The 18,692-nt window shown below is 41.5% G+C and overlaps 1 protein-coding gene across 1 annotated transcript in view; it reads right to left on the reverse strand.

Annotated features, from left to right (window-relative positions):
• Nucleotides 1-7,300: 7,300 nt before the first annotated feature.
• Nucleotides 7,301-18,692, reverse strand: part of TUBGCP3 (tubulin gamma complex associated protein 3) — a 56,263-nt gene continuing 44,871 nt past the window's right edge. The window contains exons 14-22 of the mRNA XM_054219046.1: nt 16,944-17,133; nt 15,518-15,653; nt 14,658-14,726; nt 13,711-13,846; nt 10,555-10,643; nt 10,289-10,420; nt 9,772-9,912; nt 9,077-9,193; nt 7,301-8,623 (exon numbers count right to left, since the gene is read on the reverse strand). Of these exons, the coding sequence (XP_054075021.1) occupies nt 8,465-8,623; nt 9,077-9,193; nt 9,772-9,912; nt 10,289-10,420; nt 10,555-10,643; nt 13,711-13,846; nt 14,658-14,726; nt 15,518-15,653; nt 16,944-17,133 (1,169 nt within the window). The 3' untranslated portion in view covers nt 7,301-8,464. The remainder of the gene's footprint in view (nt 8,624-9,076; nt 9,194-9,771; nt 9,913-10,288; nt 10,421-10,554; nt 10,644-13,710; nt 13,847-14,657; nt 14,727-15,517; nt 15,654-16,943; nt 17,134-18,692) is intronic.

An 18,692-nucleotide genomic window follows, 5' to 3' on the forward strand; every position in this document is an offset into this window, starting at 1 on the left:
TTCCTGGCTACCATCCAATTACTCTTTTTTATAGTTATTTCCTATTCTGCTATTGATGTTTGGTTTGCTCTTTTCGTTTGCAGGAGCTTTGATTTATTTCAATTTCCAAAACTTTTTGTCTGGGAAATGCTGGAGTCTGTGCCCATGCTCTAACTCTAGGATAAGTCTGGATCTGGCAGATACCATTCTTCTGCTGCTCCACCTCTCACAGCTGCTCTGCCACTTTTCTCTTAGACGATGGGACATCTTGCTGGTAACCGTGTCTCTTCACAGTGCCAAACTTGTTTTTTGCTTGTTTCTTCGGTGTTTTGGAAAATGCATGTCTGCTTCTTTTGCCCACAGGGGCTTATAGCATAGATCTGATCAACTAATTGCTCCTGTGGGCAATGAAGTAACATGGTTGATGGAAATACAAAAGACATATAGAAGAACTATAAAAGTATGTGGCTTGTAAAGCCTGTACCATATAATGCTGGAGTACAAGGGCAATCTGAGTGCAGGGCTCTTCAGCGTCTGAGTGCTGTTAGGAGGGTGCCCTGGGCAATTCAGAGGGGGTGTTTGTGTAATGCCACAGTTATGATTATTCGTTCATTTACGGCTTTCTAAAGGATCCACCTTCCTTGCAACTCTTGACTAACTTCATCTGTCAAGACCTGCATTTATAACACCCTTTTAAACACTCCTTCCTAAATGTATCAAGGATCCCAGCGCTCCCCATGACCTCTGAAAGGGAGAAGTGAGGCTGGTGGGAAGGGAAAAGAAGATGAAAGGGAAGTTGTGATACCACTTATTTTCAGAATGTATCCGTCTTCTTGGAGAAGAGAAGGCTCCGGCGAGACCTTACAGCAACCTTCCAGTACCTAAATGGGGCCTACAGGAAGGATGGGGAGGGACTCTTCATCAGGGAGGGTAGAGATAGGACAAGGGGTAACGGTTTTAAACTGAAAGAGGGGAGATTTAGATTAGATATTGGGAAGAAATTCTTTCCTGTGAGGGTGGTGAGACACTGGAACAGGTTGCCCAGAGAAGCTGTGGATGCCCCATCCCTGGAAGTGTTCAAGGCCAGGCGGGATGGGGCTTTGAGCAGCCTGGCCTAGTGGGAGGTGTCCCTGCCCATGGCAGGGGGTTGGAACTAGATGGTCTTGAAGGTCCCTTCCTTGATTTCTCAGTCTTCGTTTAAAACAAGAACAATGAGAGGTTTAGGCAGTAAAGTCACTATGTGTTTCCTCCTCAGTTGTTTTGGGAAACTCTGATCTCCAGTGGTTCTTGCAGCTCGGTGGCAAATGGCCCTTGCAGAAGGGCAGCGCTTGGATTGTCTGCAGCGCTTACGAAACCCATTTTCTGTAGCACCTAGTGCCCCGTCTGGCACTTTGGAGAGAAATAGTGTCAGCTCATCCATTCTGTTGTAGCTGCAAAATCTGTATCCTGTCTTTTTCCTTAGCACATAAAATGACATAATAATTATATTCATAGCACTCTACTGACACTTTTATTAGTTATGTGCATATATTATGTGCATACATATATATATACACAAAGAGTATAAATTTATACCATATTAATCTCTTTTACAGGGTAAGAAACAAAATATTTCAGTTTATTTATGGATGTTCTAATAACCTGGATCACAGCTGTCAAAAAGATCCTCCATTTTTGTCTTAAACTTTAGCTGTGTTAATAAAGTCACAATGAGTGGGAATTCTCCTGTTTTCCTCATTTATCAAATACTATTTTCACCCCACGTTTTACACTCTCTTTATGCTTTCCGTTCTCCACTAAACGGTGCAATTTTACCTCTATCCATCTGATGGTTAAGTTGCTTGTTTTCTGAAGAATTTTTTTTCCTTCATTTTCTAACCATTGTAATATGCCCTAATTCTTATTTTTACATACCAGATTGTTAAAGGGAAGTTCCCATTTGCCTTTTTAATTGCTGTTGTAAGCCCGCCTGTAATTTCCCTCTGTTTCTTTACGCCCTTCAGCACCGTTCATTAGAAACAAGAGGTAAAACTCAGCACAAACACCCTCTTTTAAAGACTGAATGCGGTGCCTTGTTAGAAAGCAGAGCAGAAGACTGTGTTCGTTGCCTCGCTCTTGGCAATTTTCGGAAAATCTTCAAAGGGCCATGAAGTGGCCTTGACTAGTTTTGGGAACGTTCCCATGGTAGAAGTGAGAGGGATCCTAGATGCCTAACTACCTTGTTCCTGTGGCATGTATCTATCTCAAACGCAAACAGTTGGTTTTAATTCTCCCTGCACTGGAAAATGTCATACACAGGGTAATCACCTTGCGACAGCTTTTTCCTATCATACCTTTTAATATTCAGACTGATGGTAACAATCACTCCAACTGCATTTTCCATACTTTAACGTTTAGCTAACTTAATCGCTGTTCTGACGACTTCTAGAGGAAAACATTTAGCAGAATTTGTTCCACAAAGACCTAAAGTAAATTAAGCACACAGTGATAGAAATTTCACCTCCTACACTCCTCAGATCATTTTTTTTAAATGTTTTTCTTTCTCTACTCTTTCCTGAGCATCTCTTCGGTCACCATTTGCTGTCTTACAGGATCCCCGCTCTCTTCTTGTCTTCTCATCTCTCCTTTTGTGAGCGATTATCCATCATCTCAGTTTCTTTAACTTTCCTGACCTCTGGATTCTCTCCGTTGCCGTACACCTCTGTCGGTCTCTGTCCTTTCACCTGCACTCGAGTCTGTATCCACTTGTGTGGAGCTCAGGTTTTGGCCCAGTGATTTTATGAGAGAATGTTCAACATTGGGTAGTTAAAATGCATTAGCAAAAAGCTAACTTTATGGAATAAAAAGAAAGAAAACAGATACTGTTGAGGGCACCTTTGCTGCTCTTCCGGTGAAACAGAGGAAGTATCAAGTTAATCCTCACAAGTGATTCTGATGCCTTAAAGACTGCATTGCTCCACGCTAACATAAAGCAGTTAAAACACTATGTCAGGGAGCCTGTCTTAATATTTTAGAGAGACTGAGTGGCTCATATTTTAAATTTGTAGTATTCCCTCTCAACATAAAACTAACGTACGTTCATTATGTTTTGAAATCGCAGTTCAGCAAGCCCTTTAGACTGACAAACAACTAGTTAAATCAATGGCTGCAGAGATGTTGCACTCTGAACTACTACAGAGAGAAAGAGAATATCTTACTTTGGCTGTCTACTGTAATTTTGGTTTGTTATATTGGATAGAACAGGTGATGATTACAACGCCCTTCTAGAAACCATACAGAATTATTTCCTCCGACTTCTGAAACAGCAAGTTCTTGTATCTGTCCCTGCTCTACCTACAGAGGTTTGCACATCTCTCAGCTCTCCCAACTCCTTTTTCCTCTCTCCAATCAGGAGAATCTCATTAGAAATTGCAACAATATTTTGGGTTTCGAGCAGCCAAAAGATGATTTTCAAAAGGAATTAGACTCTTCTGAGAAGTCCCCGAGCACCTTTACTGGTGTGTGAAATACGCTCCGCCATTTCTGAGGCTGCTCGTTCAGGTGAAAATTGAAATAAGTACAAATGTGTGTACAGCCACAGCTGGTTTCTAAGGTCAGCATTAGGAAACATGCATGAAATTTCACAGAAGACTCCAATCTTTTAAGTCTAGAGGTTTTTAAATAAGCCTCGATTTTCGGTCCGGATATCCTCTCTTTTTTTTTCAATCCTTCATTAACTTTCTGCTCTTACTGCATTTAAAAATCTACACGTGCAGTTAAAATCATTATTAGACGTGGCATACCAGAAGCTACAGTTTTCACACTGACCAAAGGTAATCGGCCATTGTTGATAGAAGTGCTATTTTGGAGGGTTGAAAAAAGTTGTCCAAAAATTGTACATCTCACATGACAGGAGGAAGACAGAATCCTTCCGCAACCAATTTTAACAAAATAAATCATGTAGACTTAGGGGGTTTTATAAAGAAAAATATCCTCCTATGAAGAGTTGAGAGACCTTGGCATTTGCTCACTGCATTTGGTACAAGAGGAGAAAATCCACAGGGCCTTGAGTGAAAAACAGAATCACTAAAACAAAACCAAATTAAGATTGTATTCTGTCCTTGATCTCCTACACAAACCCTATAACTAATTCACTGAAAAACACATTCTGTCACGGGCTTCTGCATTTCCTAGTGGATGTTTCTAAGATATTAAATTGCATCATACTGTACCCTGAGGCAGACGAGCTGTTGCAACTTACAGAGAAAGATTAAATTTTCAGGGGCTGATTTTTAACTTTTTCTTCTTCAGAGTTCATATTGGTTAAGATATAATTTCCATGTCACTTCCCATGACAAATTTCCCTTGTAGTTTAAAAGAATAAGACACAAATACTTTCCATTTCTGTTCCCTTAAATGTATTTATGGTGGTGGTAGCACCACGTGGATAGACCTTCACCCTAGCAGAGTTCTGCATATTGTATGACATCCTTCTATTTTCAGGCACTGTAGCTCCAACACAAAAACATTGAAATCACCAGCCAGAAGCCTGCAATACATACCTTACAAAATAAAAAATAGCCCTGAAAGAGCAAACGTGTTGTTTATAATGATCATCTTTAACATGGATTATAGTAGATAAGCAGTTCAGTGGTAAAAAAATAAATAACGTAAAAAGGTAAAACTGCTATGTTTCTCTTTAGAAATGTACCTGAGCGGTGCTGCTGCCACCCACTGAAAGGTAAGCCACTCCTGCAGTCCCAGCAGAAGGAGGTTGTCAACTTTTACACAAAGTACGCACATTGGGGTTGGACTAGATGATCTTTAAATGTCCCTTCCAACCCAACACATCCTACGATGCTGATTTATGTAGAATTCGATATTGGTCTCCAGGCACAAATGGAATGTAAGATCATTCCTCTCTCACTTTTGTTAGGAATTGCTGAATCCCAGCAGCCTGACAGAGGCGAAGCTGCCACAGCTCCAAGGCCCCAGGTCCAACCGGTAGGAGGGCTGAGGATGCATCCCCCATAGGCACACGCCCAGGGAGCACACGTACACACCACCGATGTGTACATACACAGCTGGACGCACAGGACAGCCCAGACAGACACACAGAGCGCTCACGTGACCACAGGCAGCACCTACGGCTCCATCCTGCTCCCCTCTCTGGCTGAGCAGGATGGAGATCCATTAGTGGGAGATACAGATATATTCTGTATTAGTGGGAGATATCTTCCACTAATATATAAAAATAACTGTTTTTTATATATATACAAGTAGAATGTTGTTTTGCATCAGGAGGTCAGTGAGAGAGAGAGAGGATGCAGGGTTCTTTCTGGATCTCAATAGAAGTTCTGACAACAAATGGCTTAACAAAAGAGCTGTTTTAATGCAACAGAATAAAAGCAAGAACATAAATAGGATAAAAAGAGGAACACAGGTAGCAAGCCAAACTTATGCCCTGTCAGATGCTGGGCACCCCACATTTGTGTGGCACTGGACAGAGCCTTCATGGATTTTCCCGCGGTGCACTGTGCCGGTCTCATCCGTGGAGGGTTTCCTTCTTCCCACGCCCTGGCGCGCAGGACGGGCTGGCACGGGGAGCTCCTCAGGTTCCAGTATGGCAGCTGCTTGTGCTGACATTCAGGCTGCTCGAGTGCCAGGTACTCAACACAGCAGAAGCTTCTGTTCAACATCACCACCTCCTTGAAAACACCACCTCCTGCAAGGCTCACAGTCCAAACGCGGATGCCTCGGGGAGCCGGGCTCAGACACAGCCCAGCAGCAGCTCATCCCTGGACCCTCTTGCCTCCATGTACCTCCTCTTGCTGCCGTGTTTGCAGTTGCTGGCACCACAGGCACACCTCCCACCCGCCATCCCACTCCAGTCGCTGCACTCAGACCCCCATCGTACACACTCAGGAAAAGGGAAAGGGATTTATATAAGGAGACAGGACAGGCTGCGCTGCACTGATCAGGTAAAGGGCAAGGCTGGAAAAACACACAACCAGCCCTTTTTATCTGCTTACCCCACTACTTTCCCCACATTTTCTCCTTCCAAAACCATCTTTGGGCCAACCTGGTTAAACTTCTGCTGAAGAAGAGAAAAGGGTGAGTCGGTTTTGCCAGCATTTTGGGTTGGATGGCTGCTCCACGCAGCAAAGCGTTTCCAGTGGCAGCATCCTGGAGTGCAGTTCGCTGTGGGCAGCACTGTGAGCATTTCTGTTGTGAGCGCTTTATAAAAATCAGTCTCCTCCTTCATACCGATGAAGATTTGTTTCACAAAAGCCATGCTTCGTGTTCCAGAAAAGCAGCACTGGGTAATGCTCACAGAGCCCCAAAGAGGGAAGGCCCAGCTGCAGGTGAAGGCAAAGCAAAAATCAGCAAAAGGCGAAAAAAAATGGCTGAAATTGCCATAAAAATAAAATATGACATAGCTAACTCCCATCCACTTCCAAGGGATCTTCCAGCAGACCTGGTCCAGGTACTCCATGGCAGGCATTCAGAACCTTCCCCATGGCCTGGTGGTCAGAGGGGGTCTGAGAGTGGCGATGGCTCTTCCCCAGGTAGAGGCGTGGGTAAAGCAATCTCCGAGGAAGAGAGAAGACTGGATGCCATTGCCAAAGAAACTGAAGATCTCAGGAACAGTTCCCATCCACTTCCAGGCGACTTTCCTGCAGAGCTAATCGGGTTATTCTGTGCTTTGCCTTTTAAGTATTCATAGATGCATCGAGTCTCAATGTTCTGCTCTGGTTTGAGCAAAAATTCTTCCGAAACTTGTCCTCCAGTTCTGACATTGATGCAACGCCTCTGGCCTGGGGATTGTCTAATGACACATGGGATCACGTAACGTGTCTCTCAAGGCAGTGGCCAAAAGAGCGCCCATGTGGCTAAACTTTTTTTGCCAACAGTTTCAGCTGGAGGAGAGCTTTTGGTCAAAATACAATCACATAAGCTTTGAAGTTCTTTCAGACTTTAAAAGAAACCCATCACACCCACAAACACAGAGTCCTCCTGCCTATGGAGTGACTTGCGATTTTGTGATGCCAAGCTCGGCAACCTTCAGCTTTCCTTTGGCACACAGAACATCACTGGCTTCAGGATGCATATTTTCTTACAGGTGAAATGCTGCCTGCAAGTACTCCCATGAGGGTAGCTGCACCGGCAGGCCTTTTAAGGGCACAGGGTTAAAAGCTTTGCATGTTTTATTTTAAAAAAGCAAGGACTCCAAGGCCTGTGCACAGTAACAGGAATGCCGGTGTCCAGAAAGCATCGTCCCCCTGTGAGTTCAACCTCTGTCATGACTCACGGCAGCCTTGGCTGCATGGCCTGGCAGGTGCCTCTGCTTCCCAGGGGTTCAAGTGGAGTAAAGGCAAAAAAGTACAGACTAGTACCAAAATCCTGTTACGGGTAGGGATCTGCAAATCAATACACTCCTAACTGGAAGCTTCTCCTTTCTAACCCTGTGGAAAAATCATAATCTTCCAATTACAAAAAGCAAACCACTTGTCTGAAAGATAATTGTGTTTTTATTTTTCTAAGCTTGCACTTGTGGAACATAATAAATGACCTGATAATAATGACAACTTTGCAAAAGAAGAATCCCCCTCTCCCCAACATCTGAACAGCAATATATAAATATTTACAATGAAAAAATAGGGAAGGGAAGAGAATGAAGTCAACATTAGCCAAGTCAGTTTGTTTCTACACATCTGATTTTGAACATCAATTATTTCATTCAATTCAATCTTAACCAACACTTTCCTTTCACAGTACTGAGGCTTTAACTTCATTTTTTAGATCTTATGTGCAACAGATACAGTCCTGCTCTGCTTCTATAGTTTTCTCCTGTACAGTAACCATAGAATTTCCCTACTAATTTTTTTTATTTCAGTTTGTTAACTTTGAAAACAACAAAAAAATTAAATATAAGTTTATGTCTCCTGATACAAAGTTTCTCACACAGTCAAACACATCACAACACTGAAAATCAGCATAATGAAATGCTGTGTAGCTTCTTAACAAAGACATCAGGTTTGGGTCCTAATCTGTTGGCTTTAACAAAAGCTCTCTTCAAATAGAACAAGTACATATAGAAAAAATAACCTTCTTATTTTCTTGTTAAAAAAGGAAATGGTGCTTTCTATAAACAAAAGATGCGATTTCCTTGACACAGATATAAGTTACAGTGGAGAGAGCTCAGAAAGCTTCAAACAAAACTGGCATCTGTTTAAAAGGATGATTTAAGAAGTTGATTGGAAGAGGTTCAATCAGCCCATTTAGTCTGGTAATTCTAGAAATGTCAGTGTAAAAAACCCTACTTTTTTTTTTTTGCTTGCCGCTATACAGCGTCACACAATCACACAACTGAAAACATGTTGCCTGCAGAAATGGTAGACAGCGATCACGCACGATTTGGTTGTATTACGTCAACACTGATTGCCTTGTCCAACAAGAGGTTCAACGTCCTTCGGATACCGAGGTGCAGTCCTTAGCGGTTGTTTCACATATGTGAGCTTCGTCTGCTTCTCGTGCCCAAGGACACACGAAGCCTTGGCTCTCTTGCTTTATAATGTTCATTGAAGTCCAATCTAAAGCTAAGAAACCGAAGGCTTTCGTCAGAACTGGTTGTCAGCAGGACCAAGAACTGCTGGACGATTCCCTGAAGGAAAAAGAGAAACCCAAGAGACAATAAGATGACATCAGTGGTGTGCTTTGCACAGGGACACCAGGTGGTGCCCAGGCCTGGCAAGAAGGCAGAGGGAATCCGGGAAAGGGCAAGCACAAGCATTTATACCCAATTGTTAGCAAATGAGTTACACTAGATAAGCTCTGGGTTTTTATGAAGTTTAATTTTTCAAACTTTTGCCATGTACTTTAGAGTCTCCAGTGTGAACACCTCAGTCTTTTAAACAGCCCCAGCACGATCACAAAATGTACTGTCTACTGAGGAAAAGCGAATATAGACTTCTACAGAGAGAAGCAAAAAATGAAAACCTAGATGCACAAACCGCACACAAAAATACAGAAGTTACACCTACTCCACATTTAAAATTGATTTCTACATATCAAAGCTCAGCATCCATATTGAAAAAAACCAAAATCTAAGGGGCACCTGGTAGAAGTGAGTGAGTATTCGCAGCTGTGAGCACATTTTGGGTATTGAGTCTTGAAATTCTTTCATCCTCTTGCTCTCTTCTTCATCTTCTGCTGCAGTTACACCCCACTTGCCCTACACAGAGACCAAATGAGTTAAGAGGTCAAGTGATGAAAGTTGCTAATTGAGCCACCGTCTGCCTGGCTAAACCACTGTGTTTATACAAACCAACAATTGCTACAGAAAGCCAAACATGGAGCCTCTAATATCGAAACTATCAGTCCCCTTGGTGATCGTACAGCACATGAAAGAAATCTGAGGTTAGCAAAGAAGGTGAGTCTCACACCAGCACTGCACATCCCACAGACTGACAGCAGGGAGGTAGTCATGGAGCTATGGCATTTTTTACAGAAGGGCTCAGAATACTAACAGCCTTTCCCATTTCCTTCACCTAAAACAGCCTGAAATTTCTCATCCTCCAAAACCCACTGCAGAATCTATTCACCTAGAGGTTTTGGGCAAGACAGAAATGAAAAAACACCATTTAGCAGTTTTTGAATTCGCTAGCTACTGATGATGACTTTTACATTTGTCCCAACTACGGTTCTCATTTTTGCCGTACCTCTACATCATACCTAAAATCCTCCGTATATCAAAAGGCAAATACATCTGCCTCAATTAATTTTCACGGTTTAGCAATATCCTTACTGTACCTCAAGCTCACGCTGTTTTTTCCTCTCTTCAAATTGCAACCTCAGCTGCAGCTCCTCCAAAGCAGCTCTGTACATTGCATCTTGGGCATTCTGGAGCTCAATGATCTGATCAAAAACAGCTCGAAGCTGGTTGAGAAGTACCTGTGAGACAGTTAAGCAACAAAACAATGAGAGTTGTATAGCAGGAGTTTTAAGTTACTACTACTCTTCAGAACATGAGTAAATTAAATCTTTTTACACACAGCTGGAGAGACTGTTTTGCAAAGCCCTAAGTCAGTTGTTGCATGATCACCCAGCTTCTTAGGACCAAAAGCAACTGGCCCACACTGTAACAAGTTTTATCATCAGCATCTGTCACAGTGAGTGGGGAATATGTCCAGACCCTACCATAATAAGGTCTTACATCAGAGGAAGAAAAATTACTTTTCCCCTTGCTCCTACAGCATAAGAGAAAATGGTTCCTAACACACAAGCCAAGATCACAAAGCTACAATTTAATGCAAAGGAGAAGACTTACCCTGGAATCACTATCCAGCAAGCACCGAGCTATGATTGTGTCTAGAAAAACTTCATGAGCTGCAATGATGTGATCCAAGTCCTGTGCTTGTTGGACCTTGTTCCAGAGTTCATCCCACGAACATTCAAGCACCTGGAGCAATGATTCAGGATTGGGCTGTTTTGATTTGCTAGATGACAAGCTCTTTGAAATTTAAGACACACAACACATACAGAATATTAAAAGTACTTCATTTTTAAGCAGCTAATTGGGTGGATAGAGTATACCTCAAATGTAATGTAATACTGCATTTGATGAATGAAATGGACCATTTCTGATGCCAGAACGTGACACTGATGCAGCACCCCAGAAAGCTCTGTAAAAAAATCCAAAGAGATGGCATGTTAAAGACCACAAGGACAGGCAAAGCCATCAAACCAGCCTGGTAAACTTTTTCTACAAAATTGAATACTTCATAAAACAGACACTAATCTTGGATGACAGCAGCAATATTGGCTGGCAACAGATGAGCAAAGAACATTGCACAATTAACTCCCAGAAAATGTGAGCCAAAGACTGTGTGTTCAGACAGTGCTAGAAACTTGCTGAGTATCACAGGTAAAAAAAGACCCTCTTAATCCCAAGGGACCAAAATACCTTCAATGTCCCATGCGTTCTTTTGGTTGAAAATCTGAGGCCACAGATCTACAGCTGCTTCTGGGGCCTCTCACTTCTTACCATTAGCCTTCAAACGACAGACAGCATATTTTACATTACTTAGCTACACTGAGACCAAAAGAGAGGTTGGTTGTGACAGAGGTAGGGAATTTGTGGCTCATGTGGTCCAGGCTCAACTCCCTGATCAACCAGAGACCCACAGGTAAGTCATTAATAGCCTCAGCTGCTCACTTGTAAGAGAAGGTATCTCTGTTGCAGAAGGGTATTATCAAGATTACCATCAACTGCAAAAATTCTCTGGAATGAAGATACTCAGCCTTGCGGAATCAGGCAGATATCCAGACAGAGGAAGTAACTTCTAAAAAGCTGCCAAAGTTATTTGGCGCTGCAGACAAGCTATGAGACTACTACAAAAGGAATCCTACATTTTTGTATCTTGGGATGTTACAGAACTATCCAATGATCTGAAAGATATCACAAGCTACTGCGTTCCTTATTTCTTATACCTTTGCTGGAAGACTATCTCTAACACATTATGTTGCATCTACTTTAAGTAGGATCAATGGAAAAAAACCTTCAGGGTCGGCTAAACAACAGAAACTCCTCAACATTGGTGAGTTGGGTACATCTATGGTTCTTCTTCAAATTACTGACAGGAAAAGAGCAAGTTTGACACTACTGTCTAGAAGTACTCCTTTAAAGCATTAAAATCCCTGGCTGTTAAGACTTTTTGGGAATTGTGAATAAAGCTATCCTTGAAAGTCAAAGCTACCTCTTTGTGGCTGAAAACCAAAAGACCCTGCAGCTGCTTCCTCTTATAGTTACTGTCTTCCATTTGGTGCTCTGTGACTGGAAGGGCAAGGCACTATTTTGGAAGGAGAGAGAGGAAATAAAAGCAAGTTCTACTACTTCATAAATCAGTGCTGGGGTGGACTCTCCATGTATTTCAGAAAAAAATTCTACTTGCAGCTTTCGACTTAGACATGCCACTGAGCAAGAAAGACTCCTGTCCCTCCAAGCACAAGTCAGTACAGGTCTTTGTAAGCACACTCTCCTTTGTCAGAGGCACGAACTGAGAAATACAACACTCGACTCCTTCTGCCAACAATAGCTATAAGAGCTTGGCCAGCATTTTAAATGTCTAAATGTCTGTGTTACTTAAAACACAGCCAAACCTAAAGGCGACAAGCAACTGAGCTTTTACTTACAGATGACTGTTCCATGGCAAAGCATAAGAAAGGCCTCGCAAAATGGGATGGGGGTGGGGAAGGGGGGGGGTTGGAAGGAAGAAACCCCAAACTTCCTTCTGAGAACAAAAGACCAAACAAAACCCTAGCAACGGGAGACACCTCCAGCCTGAAGACCCTCAGATGATGAGAATAAAATGTGTTAACTGCACCTTAGTCTCAAAGGGAACAGAAAGCGAGAATGCAATAGACCATTGGTTTTGAGTCAAACAAGCACTTATCTGGAACAGGGTAATGACAGTAAATTAAAGCCTATCTCACAGAAACAGAAAGGAAACCTAGTCATCCTGTACAGTTCCAGAGATCGGCCTTGTGCACTGGAGCAGACTTTACAAGAGCTTGTTTCCCAGCGACCTTCTGAGGCCGAAGTGTCCACTCTCACCCACCAAACAGTTCCTAATTACAAAACCAGAATTGGAACACTTCTCTTATGAAGAAAGGCTGAAGGATTTGGGTCTCTTCAGTCTGGAAAAAAGATGACTGAGGGGGGATCTTATCAACACTTATAAATACTGAAAGGGTGGGTGTCAGGAGGATGGGGCCAGGCTCTTCTCAGTGGTGCCCAGCAATAGAACAAGAGGTAATGGGCACAAACTCAAGCATAGGAAGTTCCACCTAAACATGAGGAGGAACTTCTTTACTTTGAGGGTGGCAGAGCACTGGAACAGGCTGCCCAGAGAGGTGGTGGAGTCTGTGTCTCTGGAGACATTCAAAACCCGCCTGGACGCGTTCCTGTGCAACCTGCTCTGGGTGACCCTGCTCTGGCAGGGGGGCTGGACTAGATGATCTCCAGAGGTCCCCTCCAACCCCTACCATTCTGTGATTCTGTGAAATATATCTTTGTAAATATTACTACGCCACGAAGAAGCAAAGCCCTCAATAGCTATTCTTTACTGAGAGAAATGTAGATAGGTAAAAAAAGTCAAGATTGAGCCAGTACAGATGCTCACAAATATGACTATTCTCAGCTGAGAAGTAGGATCAAAAAGTCTCAGTCCATTGAACATACATCAGGGCCACTACACTTAAGAGCTTTCCTATTTCTTCTCAAACATGTTTGTCTTACCTTAGCCTCTTGTGTTCTTAGCTAAACAAAAGCACAGGGATTGAGAAAAGGTAAAACAAGCAAATTCAGAAGTGCACACGTATGAGACTTACTACTTCCAGCACGAGAAAGAGGGAGACGCAAGGTATAGATCGGAAGGCATCAACAAAGATGAGTAAAAGGATATGGAAGAGTAATGGTCTTTTCCAGAGACAAGAGATGTTTCATTTGCTCACTGCTACAAAAACTCATAACCAAGGATTAATTAAAACAAGCAGGAGACTTCCATTTCCAATGATGTTATTTTATCTTCATCATCATCTACCATTAAACAGTCAGTCAAGAGAAGCAACAAAATATAAAATTCATCTGTCCCAACAGGCTCTTTTTCCTCCCTCTTAATACAGTTTAAAATAAGATGCAGTCATTTAAATCCAGTTTACAAGTATGTCATTCATTTGGGCCTCTCTCACCTGGCATACTTTTCAGAAGCTTTGCATTGCACATGTGCCCTTTCCATATATCAGTAAGAATATACTCCATTCGCTTCGCTCTCCAAAGGAAATTAAATACTCTTAGATAGTGGCTCATGCACTCACGTGTAAATACCTACAAAACAAAAAAAATATCAGCACAAATTTAACAGACATACCATGTGTTCTGAAGAACCAAGAACCTCTTCACAGTCCCTCTTATCTGACCCATGCAGTTTATTGTAAATATTGTCAAAACAAAATCCCTGGAAAGCCCAGAGCTTTTGCAAAAATCCTCCCCTCAAGGCCTGAACTGAGTTACCCAACATTCAAGTAGGCACAGGGCACTGAAGGAAGTGGAAGAAGGGGTGAATATGACAAAGCCTAAACATTTCAGTCTTTTCAAACTACATATGTACATGAAAATTCCTTCTGCTCGTCAGACTCACATTTTTATGTCCTGTTTAAAAAAAAAATTTCTTTACAAGTTCTTTATAGAGGCTAAATGCATTCTGATCCACAGTGCAGCTATTTTCTCAGTAGTTCTAATGAACACTACCTATCAAATTTCATTTAGACAGTACAAACAGGTTCTCCTCAAATACATTCTTCATCTCCTTGCAAATTAGCAGCTACAGACTAGTAATAATGGAAGAAGAGGAGCACTCCATTTATTAAGTACTTGCTAAAACCTCTGCTGCTGGAACAAATGAATTACTGATTTTCAGTAATGAATGGTTTAAATGTAGCTTTTCAGCACTCACAGTTAATTTAGAAGAATTGAGATTCTGGCTCAACTGTTTATACAGTGCATCCTAGATGCCAAAGAAGAGAAGTCTCTCTGATCTTACACTCCAGAATAAAAAAGGGCTATTTCAATAAAAAAATATTTGGCAATTCAATTCAGTATCTGAGACACTTTCACAGCTGACACTATATGACATTACCGTTGCTATTGGCCCATCAACGTGATAGTCTAAGCTGAAGACATCCCATCCAGTGTCCCCAGGAGATACCTGTATCAAAAAGATATGCTACTTTCAGTGTATAACCAGAGCACGCTAGCGCTAAGGAGCAGCTCTTGCTTACTCTTCCATTCTTCACAGCATATGAAAAAACAAGCATCCACATCCATACAGGATACAGGAGCTCCTTGTCAAAAGTAGTAGACTAAGCAAAAATGAACCAAAGTTTGACACAAGGGTGGGATTCATCTCGCCCAAATGTTGATGTTTGTAATGTCAATATTTTTCCATTGGAGCTAGTAAAGGAAATAAAGGGAAGGAAAAACTTCTTAGGCAGGACTCAGCCTAAGGTATAGACTTATTTCAGATGCTACAGTACATCAGTTAACTCCCACCTCTGGGACTGGAGCTTTCTCATTAACTCAAGTTTCTTACCAGAGGTCTCCTTCATGAAACGCACTTTCATTGCTTCACTCTTTTTAACTACTGGCAACAAAGAGACCACCCCCCAGATTCTTGTAAGAGCAACAGCAGTAGGAGGTGTTTGCAGAACCTCAAATCAGGGCCACCAATGTCAACTACTGTTAGAGCCCAAATACTCAACTATTGTCAATTAAACGGCTGTAAACCCAGGGCCTGAAATACAAATAGACAATAGGCAAGAAATGGGAAAAGAAGAGGAGACTTATTAAATGAGGTTTACACAATTCAAAGTAGACTTCAATGGGGGGGAATGTGTTACTACACACACATATGAAAATTTTCTTTCATATAGGTCTCTACATGTATATACACAAACAAAAAGGTATGTTTCAGGTCAGAGTCACCATGACGCAACAGACCTCCAGAAGTCGAACATCCAATCGTTTAAGAATCTCAGGATTATCAAACTGGGCGTTAGTTGCCCTCACCGCTGTTTCAAGGATTCCAGTTAGATTATGCTGATATAAGGTTGTAGCTGGTCGTGCAAGCTCTGGCCTGGTGGTTATGAAACAAACAGTCATGGTATATTACTGAGATATTCATCAGAAATTCAGTAGTAACTGCAGCACACAGTGAAACACTTTTCTGACAGGCTTTCAAATCCTCTCATATTACTCTTTCAGTCTTAACCACAAAGAAAATCAATGAGCAAAATATTTCAAATGTCTATTCATGGGCAGCTATACACTTGAACATCAGCATGAGGAGTAACTATCCTCCTTTAATGCCAGTAATTTGAAATTACCAGGATCGCTAGCATAACTATTATGTAATTTGAGTTGCATTTGTATCTAAAATGAGACAGATTACATCATTAACACATCAAACCAGTAATTTCATTTCAGCTTTGAGAGACTTACTGATAGCCATCTCACAAGCTTGGAAGTGCTGGCAAAAGCTCACAAACCCATACCCTCTATGTAACTTAAACTTTCCAAGGAGTTGTAACATGCAAGTAATGAGCACCTTGCACTGCTCCTCTCCCCCATGATCAGTACTGGAAAGCCCCTCACTACTTCTGCCTTAAACATGATACTGACTCCCCAAACCAACCTTGTTCTGCTTCACACTAATTTTCACTTTAAAAAGCATGGTCACATACAATCATCACCAGACAATGCTGATTTTGATGTACAAACAACTTCATGGAAGCTCTATTACAAAGCCTGCCTTCTAGACCAAAGGAAAGCTTTGTAAAGGACATTTTTGGTAGACTAAGTTTCATCAGTAGCACCAGCATGTAAAAGCAGTGAGCTTGCAAATACACTTCAAGCATTGAAACTGATACTTGTAGGTGCACCTGAGTGCTTAAAACAGAGGCTGGTGAGGCATCAATTAAATTTTTTAAAATGCATTGAGGAGTTTTGACACAATGTTTTGGACCAAACACCTCCAAAATATAGAAGCCTAACATTCACAATAATGCTAATTAGCGGCATCAAGAGCAGCAGAACTTTTCTGCTTGAACTTGCTGACAGAAGCAAGAGAAGCGCTAACATCCTCAAGGTCGTCACAGAGTCAAGTGTGAAGATACCTATATTAATGCAACTTTTCAAGACATCGTGAAATGGTACTGTATATACTTCCCACCAAAAGAAGAACAAAGTTTAAGCCTCGGGGTCAAAGGAATTAAACTTGAAATAGAATTTTAAAGTTGGTCAATTAAACCTTTGAGTAACAAGATACTTAAAGGGTCGTCTTCCGAAAGCAAAACAGTTTCTGTGCTGATCATGCACATTTGCAAGCATCACAAATTCAACATAATTACCCTTCCTACTCTCTTACTTGAGCAAGTCCATTAAATGCCTGATAAAGTCTCCTTGACCAAGCAGTAAGTAGCGCCTCATGGCCTGCATGTGTTCTAGTAAATTGTACTTCTTATTGAGAACATCCAGCAGGTATTTGCTGGTCTCAAAATAAGCTGCATCAATTTTCTCTTGAAATGCATTTTCCAGATCTGTGAACAAATCAGCAGCTAAACCAAAAAAAAAAAAAAAAAAAAAAAGAGAGAGAAAAAAGTTAAAATTAAATAAGTATTTTTCAAAAATTGAGGCAAACAAGCTTTGGAATTGAAATACACAAGCAGATAAATTGCTATTTATTCTGGTCCACTATGTTACACATTTGGCACAGCCAAAGTGAAAGCAAGTCTAAACCAGCCCATACTTCAACAGTATTATTTCAATCTGTGCCCAGCTTGTACTTTCCAGTAAGAGCTCACATTATTTCATCACTTTTACATAGAAAGTGAAGGTTTTTTTGCTTGCTGAAATACTGCAGTTTACAGAATCAAATAATTTGAAGGAGACCTAAAAGCTCAGAGTTAGGGAAAGGCTTTGTTGGGGGGGATCTAAATCAGAAGTCACTCTAAGGTGGGGGGGGGAGAAGAGAAATCAAAACATCAGTCAGAACATTCAACAGAAAAGAGTTCCTACCTAGAAGTCAGAATGAGAGAGGGAATATGCTTGCATTATCTGGGGGACAGACATTAACCTGATGTTTTCTTCTCCACCTTTAACGCACGGCAATTTGGGGGCAGAAAGTAGGACATTGCCCTTTAGTGGGAAGCGTATTTCAGTCTTTTGTACAACTACAAGCTTATTAAGAAAGGAACTGCCATAAGGCTGTTACAAGACAGCAAGAAGTGTGGCCTTTTCAGGCAACATGGAGCAAAACTCCAAATACTGGACTGCGAACTATCATGAGATTCAGACCTTCCTCAGCATTAAAGGATACACTCCACTTTCAACAATTTTTAATTATGCAACTATTGTTCTAAAAGCAAAAAAATAAAGATCCAGGTACCAAACTAGTGTAGGATTAGTTTCAACTTGTACTGTAGACAGGAAAGATTAAAACCAAGCTTCATGTTGTTCTGACAAGATTCAGCCTCAATTAATAAAATGCTTTTACATTGAAGAAATAAACAGTGCTTCTAACAAAGAAGTCACTCCTTAATGAGGGAAACCTCACAATGTCTGGTTCAATGATATTCCCTGAGGTTTCCAAACTCTCATTCAGCAACCTGTGAAGCTCTCCATAAGACACGAAGTGCAAGCATATGAAGAGATATCTAAGAGATGACATTATTGTAATGTATTGCTGTGCTCAAAATCCCTACACTAGGAAAATACTACTTAGTCAAGTAACACGCATCGCACTTAGGAGATGTGAAAATTAATACAGCCTGTAGTAATACAGCCTGTAGTAAGGAATCCTCAAAGTGTCCTTTCCAGTCACTGACAGCAAACCAGGAGAGACAACTCACCAAGGTCTCTGCTCACTCTGGTCAAGGCAGAGATCTGGTGTGATCTGATAAAGCAATTCTTGCACTGCTCAGGCAACAAAGCACACAGCAGTGTTCCCGCTGCTGGGAAAAAGGGAAAAACATCAGATTGTGTAAATGCACTCTGGTATAGGGCAACAGGGCAGTGAGAATGTCCAATCAATTGTGACTTTCATGTAGTCTTTCCCAGTCAGCAGATCCTGTCCTTTTAACTGCTGTCTTCAAAAGATGGGTTCAAGTGTGGCTGC

Source organism: Rissa tridactyla, chromosome 1, assembly GCF_028500815.1.
Source record: "Rissa tridactyla isolate bRisTri1 chromosome 1, bRisTri1.patW.cur.20221130, whole genome shotgun sequence".
Classification (NCBI taxonomy): Eukaryota; Metazoa; Chordata; class Aves; order Charadriiformes; family Laridae; genus Rissa; species Rissa tridactyla.